Here is a 10,408-nt window from a genome sequence, read left to right on the forward strand (position 1 = left end):
CGCGGGCCTCTCACTGTTGTGGCCTCTCCCGTTGCAGAGCACAGGCTCAGGACACGCAGGCTCAGTGGCCATGGCTCACGGGCCCAGCCGCTCCGCGGCCTGTGTGATCTTCCTGGACCGGGGCACGAACCCGTGTCCCCTGCATTGGCAGGCGGACTCTCAACCACTGCGCCACCAAGGAAGCCCTGGTATACATTTTAAGCCTTATAATCATATCCCATTTTCCTCCCATCCACTTCTAATTCATGATATCTTGTTTTATTTTATGAACACCTGCAAGCTCCTGATAGCTTTTTAAAAGATTAACAATGAAGCATAAACAAACAAATTTGTGTTCCTTTTGATGTGAAAAAAGCTGGGGTATATTTACTACATGGAAGACAGATTTTTTTCTTCCTCCCAACAAAAACAAAATATGAAAAAAATGAACATTTCCCCTGCAAAGTGAGCGCTACCTGGGGAAGGCCTCTCTTTTTGGCCCTGGCAGAGACCTTACTGGGGTCGGCTTGCAGCATCCTTCCATACTCCTCGCAGTGCTCCTTGTCTTCAGCCCAGGCATAGCCTTCCCTTAGGGACCAGTCCACACCCATCTCCAAGGCCTCCTCCAAGTCTCTGAGTGAGTAACAAGGTGCAGGTCATTTCACAGCCAAGGCAGATCAAAATCTAAAGACGACCACATCTCAAACGGCAAAAGAAAGAACTATATTGACTATTGCCTGTGTATCAGGTATTGTGCTAGATGTAGTTCATGCTCTCAGCAACTCTAGTTTTTTGAGGAAAAGCGGTTACATAAATAATTGAATATTAAAATTATAAATGCCAATGTTCTTGACATTTACACAGCCCCTCATACTTTTCAAATCTTATTTATCTCTCTGATCCTGAATTCTATGAGGCAGTGATTAAGTAGCCACAGAAAATTTATAACCATAATCAAATATCATTATCTGCCACCAACTTTACTACAGCTACACTAACTTTTCATAGTAACTTATGAAAAATTACAACTAACAAACAAAGCTATCTCAATGTCCTCAGGCAACACAGGTTAAATTTTTTTTTTTTTTTTTTTGTGGTACGCAGGCCTCTCACCGCTGTGGCCTCTTCCGTTGTGGAGCACAGGCTCCGGACGTGCAGGCTCAGCGGCCATGGCTCACGGGCCCAGCCGCTCCGCGGCATGTGGGATCTTCCCGGACCAGGGCACGAACCCATGTCCCCTGCATCGGCAGGTGGACTCTCAACCACTGCGCCATCAAGGAAGCCCAACACAGGTTAAATTTTAAGGTCCATTCCCACCTTTACAGAAGTACTACGTCGCCTTACTGCACCCGCACTTTGAAGCTGAGGTGCACACACGTTAAACCCTTAGAAGGAAAAAGCTCTGATCTTCACCTAAGGTCTAGCCCTCTTACAAAATACCATCCGGAGAGATTACAATGATCAATGGGCCCTCCCCACAACAGCCCATTTCAAACATTACTTATTAGGACAAAATTCCTACCTGAAGTATTTGTAAAGATGCTTGGAATTTATTTAGATGTTCCAGGTATGCTTTTCAAAGTGGGACTGCATTCAGGGACCACATAAAGTCACAGAATAAGCATCTTGCAAATGTATCAATTTTACTCCAAGTTTTTTTGTTTTGTTTTTTGGTAAAGGGGAGTTGTATAACAGGTAATAGCTAAAGACATTTTAATATTAATGTCTGTACATATATTTGAATAGAATGCAAAATTCACATGAACTTTTAGATAAAACAAAAGATATTAATGATACATACTTATTAAGCACACCCTTCTGCAAAGTGTAAGGTGCACAGCTTTACACGAGCTATGACAGTACATCAATGGCCATGTAAAAGGCCACTGTGCTGTAGCTTTACATTGAATTTTCTACTTTGGAAATACACAACATCTTAGGTGAAGAACACACTCAGTGCTATCAACCAAAAAGGAAGGCTGTCAATACAGGTTCACTGACAAAGGATAGTGGGGTTCAGAATACAGCATCTGAAGCCAAAGGATCCTTGGTTTGAATCCTGACTTTACTTACTAGCTTATTTACTATTATCTCTTTAAACTTCAGTTTCCTTTCTTGTGAACTAGGAATAATATTAGGGTTATTATCTACACAAAATGATATACACCTACACTACAGCACAGTGCTCTGCATATAGAAAGTGCTCAGTAAACATCAGTGGATATTATTCTATTATGAATTCTACCATATGTCAAAGGCTGTCATGATGAACATGAATTGACTCATGTCTCTAATGAACGTTACAGACCTCATGCTTAAAAAAACCATTCGTTACCACTTCTTCAACAGTGACTGAACAATCCCCATCTCCTAAGTGTCCTACACTGGAAATGAACATGAGCGTCGTGTGATTATTATCTCTCACTCCCTTTACTGGCAGCTTTCGTTCTTACTTGGCATTCATTGGGATGACGCCTTTCGACCCCACCCCAACAGGAATGTGGTCGAACATAGCTTGGGCAAGTTGCTCCTTCACAGGCTGGACATCACTTTCGTCTAAACTGGTTCTTAACAAGCGGACACCACAGTTGATGTCAAATCCGACGCCACCTACAAAATAGAGAAAAGTTAGTCAAATATTAGCGAAACCAGGTAGTTAGGCTTTGTTACCTGTGGTTTCCCACTATTAATAAAGGGTTTAAAAGACAGCCACTCTTTTAAATATAGCTATGTTTTAAAGGAGCCAACAAAGTGGTTCTCTGTGGGTAAAGTCTGAGGACAACAAAATTTAAAGTAAATACATACTAAAGGTAATTTGTGGGTCAAGGAGGCAGTAATGAACAACAAGTAACATCTAGACTAGAGATTAAAATTTGAATTACATGCTTCTCTTTTTTTCTTGATCACTCTTGTCAGGGGTTTATGAATTCTATTAGTCTTTTCAAAGAACCAACTTTTGGCTTTGTTGATCCTTACCACTGTATATTGTTTCATTAATCTTGCTCAATTATTTCCACCTATCTACATTTTCTGGGTTTAATTAGTTGTTCTTTTTCTAACTTTTTGAGATGGATGCTTAGATCACTGACACCGCAGCCCTTCTTCTTTTCTAATTTGTGCACTGAAGGCTATATACTTCTATCCAAGTATGGCGTTAACAGTAACCCACAATTTTTAGACAGGTATTTTTTAAATTAAGATCAGTTAAAATTATTCTGTAGTTTCCATTACGATTTTTTGTTTTTGACCCATGGGTTATTTAAATGCATATTGCTTAACTCATAAACATAGTTTTTTTCCCCCAGGTTTTTATTGTTATGTGATTTCTAACTTAATTCCGCTGTGGTAGGATAGTATCCTCTATATCAGTGGTTCTTAGGTGTGACCCAGGAATTCTTTCAGGCCTTTAGGATTAATTGTGTAACAATGCTAAGACATTATTAGCCTTTCAAAAGTATTCTCTCTACTGTACAGTGAAGTTTTCCAAAGGCTACATGACATGTGATAACTTGCTTGCTCTGAGGGGTAATGAGACATGTCCTTGTGTATTATTGTTTCCAAACTTTCTCAGTTTTAATTTCCAGTAAGGTAAACATTGATAAAAGCCTTTGAGATCAACCCTCAATAATTTTAAGAACGTAATGGGGTCTTGAGCCCGAAGTTTGAGAACTGCTGAGGTATGATTTCAATGCTTTGTAATTTTTTTTTTTTTTTTTCCTTGCGTTATGCGGGCCTCTCACTGTCGTGGCCTCTCCCATTTGCGGAGCACAGGCTCCGGACGCGCAGGCCCAGCGGCCATGGCTCACGGGCCCAGCCGCTCCGCGGCATGTGGGATCCTCCCGAAACGGGGCACGAACCCCCATCTCCTGCATCGGCAGGCGGACTCTCAAGCACTGCGCCACCAGGGAAGCCCAATGCTTTGAAATTTGAGACATGCTTTACGGCTCAGTATATGGTCAATTTTGGTAAACATGCTGTGTGCACTTGAAAAGAATGTGTACTCTACAGTTCTTGGATGCACTGTAATGTGGATGCATGCACAACCACTCATGTATATGAGAGATCAAGGTGTCACGTTTGTAACAGGATTGTTCAAATCATGTGTCCTTACTGATTGAAATCTGCCTTTTCCTCAAGAGAAAAATAGTGCTAAATGTTGGGCTCATGTATCTGCACTTTTCCTCTGGATCTTAGCCTCACAAATTCTTACTGCCTCTGTAGTTTTTTTATGGTTTCAACAGATGCGTTTTTGGCTCTGTTTTAAAAATTTCACGCAGCTTTTCTCGTTGTTCTCAGCAAAGGATTGCCTGAAATGACCTTGTCCACTGCTGCTGGAGGCAGAACTCTCAAGACACAATTCAACCTTTCCTCTTTTTTTTCAGCCTCTGAACACAAAGATATTACTTCCAGCGTGAAACATTTTCAGTGGAAGCACACCACAGCAGAAAAGAAGTATACAACTACAAGTGACTAATAATGATGCTAATGACAGTAAACACTTACCGAGTACTTCCTATGTGTCCAGCATTGTTCTAAGTATTTTAACACAGCTTAATGAATTTAATCCTCACAATTATGCTATGTAGTAAATAACATTATTAACTACAATTTGCCTAAGAGATAACTGGGACACAAAGAAGATGTATAATTTGCCAGGGAAGTGTTTCAGTTTCTTTTGTGGCCCATGTCTGAATAGTGCCTGGCACACAGTAGGAGCCCAAATAACTTTAAATAAATATATGCTTTACTTGATATTTCAACAGCCTCTCAGTAAATGGGGAAAAGAAATGATAGAATATGATGAGGCTGACATTCAAACACAAACTGCAGCCGTGCTCTATTTTAGAAAGGCTACGATTCTGAGAGAAGCTACACACCTGACAGCAGACATGCACAGTGACCTTACCTGGGGATACCACTGCTTCAGGGTCATTCATATCAAAAGCTGCCATATTCCCAATAGCAAACCCATAACCTGAATGGACATCAGGAAGCCCAATGGATCGCTGAAAGAGAATCAGAAAATAAAATACAGCTTTCTCACTGGCACTCTGGCTGCCTGATAGACCTGACACTAACTCTCAAATAGGCTGGGGGGCCTTTCCTAAATCAAGATTCCGTTTTCATGAAATCTTCTCTATTGGTGGAAATTAGGTGTAAAAATTCCTAATCGTAAAGCCAAATATAGCAGGAAAAACTTTTTTACAAAGTCTGACATTAAGAAAATTGAAAAGAGAAAAGCCTTAGTACCACATGATATAGGAGGACCACATACTAACTTTAACGCATTATTACATTTTAAAGATGATTGACAGATTGTGGTCATGTCAGGCTGACAGGAGGAAAATACCCGATTTACACAGGTCCTTAGTGTTTTAAGTAATCAGAGACAAATGTAATCCATTTGATGGTATGAAAACTGTACAATTTCTACATCTGGGGCCTAGAAAAGGATACTGACCCAGGAAGAATGGAGGTCAAAACATGGTAGGAATACATGCAGACACCTGGACACTTACGAGTTCCTTAAATGCACAAGCCATGTCTTTTCATTTCTCCTCCCAAGTGCCCAGCAGAGAAACTGGCATAAAGACCTCAAAAAATGTCTGTTGAATGGATTTAACATCTACCTCTAATGGTGGAATCTGAATGTAGACTCGGGTGAGGGCCCCACTTGTGCCATCCAGTTCTATCCCCACCATCGCCACCACCCTCCTTTTCCAATCATATCCACAACAGCTATATTGCCCTTTGTCCCTCCCCTCAGTCCTAACCCTTACAATTCTTGCCAATCTTTCTCCAATCAACCTCTTAAATGAGGCCACAGTGAAACTTTCACTGGTGGCAAACTGATATGAGTAATGTGTACAACAAGAAAACAAAATCTACTTCAAAGGTTCTCAAACACGTATAGATTCTGGCTAAAGGCAACCAGAAACTGAGATGTTACCCAGACTCAGTTATTTCTTTAAATTCCATGGTTATTTCTAGATGTTTGAAGGTCACTGTCTAAATGACACCATTATCAGTTAGGCATGGCCATTCATCCATTCAATAAACTTTCAGACTAAAAAAAAATATGAGTGATTAAAACTGTGAACATAGACTCACATGAACAATCCCAGGCAGGGCGGCCACATTGCCAATTTGTTTCATGGCTGGCAGGAAGCCACCAACACCTGAAAACAAAATTTCAATGTTAGAAAAGAGGACATATTTGATTTTTAGCTGAAGTGTATTCATACTTTTCTGGATTGCGTTAATGAAGGGGTAGTGGTTAGGACTGCTCAAACAACAAAGCATAAAAGGGTGTTAGAGATGAAGTGGAAAAGAAGGCAACACATGCACAGGAAGGTAGTGAGGGCAACCAGGCTAATTACAAACATGCTGTCAGTATTCTGTGCATACCACGGAGGATTGCTTGCAAATACTGTACAGGGAGATGTAAAACATAATCATTATACCTTATGTTATCAGTATAAAAAAAGGGTTCTTTTAACTGTTCATAATATATATCAAAAGAAAAGTACTGGTTGTATTCTAAGTGACAAAGGAGGGCAATTTGGAAGAGTTGGGAAAACACTGGATGGAGAGTCAGGGGATCTGGAGTTCTAATCTCAGCTCTGTCACTGGCTGTGTGTCATTTCAGACAAGTCAGCACACCCTGGTGGGGGGCGGGATGAGACTTATTTATTTTAGGTTTGTTGACTAAAAAAATAAAAGGGTTAAAACTAGATTTCTATTCTACCATCACCACTAGAATGTTATATTACAGTTTTATGCATTTATCTCTAAACCTCCCTGTAGTCTTGCAAGATAGGTATTATAAACTCTCTTTTACAGATGAGAAAACTGAAGTTCAATGAGGCTAATCAGTACACTGACTTTGTAATCAGACACTCCTGGATCTGAATTCTGATTCTGTCACTGAGAGACTGTGCAATCTTGGACAAATTAAAATGACTTAACTTCACTCAGCCTTGACTTAAACATCTGTAAAATGGAGATATCCTCTTACTTTAAGAATTACATGAGATAACCTATGTAAAGTGCCTGGCACATAGTAAGTGCACAATAAATGGTAGCTCTTGTTATTACTGTCCGAGGTTAGATGCAAAACCAATCAAGTCCATCCAGCTCCAACTGCTTTCTACAAGGCCAGGTGGCTAACAATGTGATCACGAATAAGTAACGGGTTCTCGTCCCATTTGAAGTCTTGATCATTCCTTGACAACACTTTTGTATTTTTAAATTATAATTATTTGAGTTACCATTTTTCAGGCCACAAGGTAGACACTACTTGTACTGCCACATGTCAAACTCTAATTTACTTACCACCACCTCGACAGGCATTCCTTAATTCTTCAAACATTAATTTTTCCAGAGCATCATTCACATAGAAAACTCCTTCAACCTGGGACCAAAAAAAAGGAAGAATTATGTCTGAGCACATGGACCTGATGTATATAAGTACAGGCTAGAATACAAACACTGTAGGCAATATTTATTTTGCTTTACTCTTTATAAAACACTTTCACGCTACCTTAAACAAGCAGAAAACTTCTTACAAGATGTTCCCATCTTTAAATATATCTTAAAAGTGTATTTTACAATGTTCACAGATCATTTTGTTTATTCTCCTACTCTCATAGGCCATATTTAAAAGTTCAACAGGTAAAATATTTTTTGTGTGTGTGTGATAAAGAAACGTCTTCCAACAATGCTCTCACTAAGGCCAAAGGTCTCAGTATTCTTGTGCTTCTAAAATATCAGCAGGTTTTGAAAAAAATAAATGAATCAAAAACTCAGATCTAAACATAAAAATGCAGTCATCTGACCTAAGTGTACTTTTTCTAGGTCTAAGACAACAGCACACTACACTTTACTGTGTCCTATTCTGATTTAAAAATCTGTACTTAGGTAAACAGTGAATAAAAAATTTTTAACAGGTAGCTATATAGCTGTGTGCTTAGTTTTACCATCTATGTAATTTTAAGGGGATAAAAAAGCTTGACAATAGAGGCACACAAAGGGCAATGGAAGACATGACTATGTAACACCAAAGGACAGAACATTTTAATCAGAGATCAAATATTATGAAGGATCTGCCTAGCATTGAAGAACCAAAGATTTAACAATCATCTGGACAAGGAAATTTATTTATCAGAAAGATGACTTCTGCATCTTACCACTGCATGAATAACAATACCAGTTATGGAAAATGTCTCAATTTTCCAAAGGGCCACATTTATTAATTCACCAAACATTTGCTGAGGACTCATTATGTGTCAGGCACTGTACTGCGCAGTAGGGGAGATACAGAGAACATGCAAGATCGTGATGCTGTGGAACTTCTAGTCTAGCATGAAGCTCAGACTAGAAAATGTAGAGTGCAATGAGGCAAATGCTGTAATAGAAGCACAGAGTACTACGGAAGAATCTGATGAAGAAGGGGCTCAGCAGTCTAGGGAGGCGGTAGCCGGGGTGGGGGTGCGCTTCACAGTTTGTTCATTTTCTGTGAACACTGAGCTGGCTCTTTAAAGACAAGAGACATTACTGGAGCAGCAGCAACACATTTAGGAGATGAATGGAAAGATGACATTAAGATGGGAGAGAAGTATTTTTAAGGAACAAAGATGAATTTTTAGTGCAGCACACGGTTCTTACAGGAGGAATGGAGATTAAGCAAGAGAGACAGGGAATTTTAAGTGTGAAGTTCACTACTCTCATGAGACTGGGAATACAACACAAGCCTACCATAAAGGTCAGTAATTTTTTAAGAGCAATATATCAAGATTTCAACTCTCCATTCCCAAGGGAGGGGTGGTAGTAAAGTGTTGTTCAAATAGTTAAACTGGAACTGCCTAGCAAAAATCAGACTTGTCCCCAAGCAGAATGAGGAGTGTGTGCATCAAAAGTTAAGCCAGAATTGATGACGGAACACAACAGTGTGTGTTACAATCCTCTTAGGATGATCATATGCTTTTTATTTTCTACTCCATGCAGGGAACTGGATTCCATAAAAAGAAACTAGTCAAAGGAAAAAAGAGAGCAAAAGGGAGGTTTGCGACTATGGGCTTTTTCTCCGCTCAGCGCCTAGCTAAGCGCTTTGCTCATCGGGGGTGCTCAATAAGTTTTAATATTGAGTAAAAGGGTGGAGCGGCTATCAGGAACTTTTACCAAGACGCAGGATCACAAACCTTCAATACAGTTGCAGGGCACCTAAAGGGATTTCAAAAGCCGTCTAACAACATATGCACCAAAACCTCACAAATGCCTTCTTCTTCACTTTAATGGAAGACCATAAGCACAAATGACAAGGAAGCCCAAGAGATAGAGACCTGGCTTTCAAACTCTCTGGTATCGGGCTCCCAAGTCTCCATCGGGAATACGTCATCCTGTCAGAGAAAAAATAAGTGAACTGGACATCACGTCTTAGCTGAGCTTCTACTGGGTGAGTAAAGGAAGCCGTGTAACCGACTCACGCTCAAAGCCCTACTGCGAAGTGCATACTAAAAAGAAAAAACCTGCCCTGTGAACTTTCTAGGTTGCCACGAGAAGCAAGATCGTTGTATTAAAACCCCGCGCATGTCAATTAAAAAACCAACAACAAAACCAACACGGAGCAGTGAATGCTAGAAACTTGGTTCAGCGAACACAGGTCAGTAAACGTTATGTAAATGACTGGTATGACTCAGAGAAGCGGAGTTCAGTCCCAGCAACTGAACCCCGGACTGGCTGTGCCACCTAGTAAAAGGCCACTAATGTCTCTAAGGCTCAGGGACGTAACACATCTCACGGTGCGTTCATGAGACTTCTGTGTGAAGACGCTTTGCAAAGGCCAATTTCGTATTTACTGGGATTCCCTGGACGCACTCCGCTTTGCTCGTCCTCGCGGTTCGGGGACCTCTCCATCCGTGAGGTGGGGCCGGCACAGGTTGGGCAGCCCCGGAGGCGGGAGGAGTGGGTGGGGTCGGAGTTGAGGCATGGGAACTCTGCTGAGGGCGGGGGCCTCTCCGGCGCGCGAGGGGTCGGGAGGGCTCGCAGGAGACCGGGCCGGGTGGGTAGAGACGCGCCGCGGGCCCCCAGCCGGAAAGGCCCCGGCACCGGGTCCTGCTCCCCCGCCTCACCTGCATGTTGGGCACGAAGCCCTTCTTGATTCTCCAGCAGCTTTTATTGACCTTTTCCAAGAACTGCAGTTCATCGTTATAACTGCGGCTCATGGCGGCGACAAGAGTGGCGAAAACTCCCGGCTTCGCTTTGGAGAGTCGCTGCCGCGTTGTCCCGCTGACCGAAACACCAACTTCCGGAACTCAACGCGCAGGCGCGGCCAGCTCCGCGGCAGGATGGGCGACGGCTAGCGCCGAGGCTCAAAACTCGTCGCACCAATCACTTTTTTTTTTTTTTTTTTTTTTTTTTTTTTTTTTTA

General features: G+C 41.4%; 1 protein-coding gene across 1 annotated transcript in view; it reads right to left on the reverse strand.

Moving 5' to 3' along the window:
- RTCB (RNA 2',3'-cyclic phosphate and 5'-OH ligase) overlaps positions 1 to 10,202 on the reverse strand; it is a 19,816-nt gene extending 9,614 nt beyond the window's left edge. The window contains exons 1-6 of the mRNA XM_007449431.1: positions 10,110 to 10,202; positions 7,315 to 7,393; positions 6,091 to 6,158; positions 4,886 to 4,985; positions 2,433 to 2,589; positions 456 to 612 (exon numbers count right to left, since the gene is read on the reverse strand). Coding sequence (XP_007449493.1) covers positions 456 to 612; positions 2,433 to 2,589; positions 4,886 to 4,985; positions 6,091 to 6,158; positions 7,315 to 7,393; positions 10,110 to 10,202 — 654 coding nt within the window. The remainder of the gene's footprint in view (positions 1 to 455; positions 613 to 2,432; positions 2,590 to 4,885; positions 4,986 to 6,090; positions 6,159 to 7,314; positions 7,394 to 10,109) is intronic.
- Positions 10,203 to 10,408: the final 206 nt, after the last annotated feature.

Source organism: Lipotes vexillifer, unplaced genomic scaffold (genome assembly GCF_000442215.2).
Source record: "Lipotes vexillifer unplaced genomic scaffold, Lipotes_vexillifer_v1.1 scaffold374, whole genome shotgun sequence".
In the NCBI taxonomy this organism is placed as follows: domain Eukaryota; kingdom Metazoa; phylum Chordata; class Mammalia; order Artiodactyla; family Lipotidae; genus Lipotes; species Lipotes vexillifer.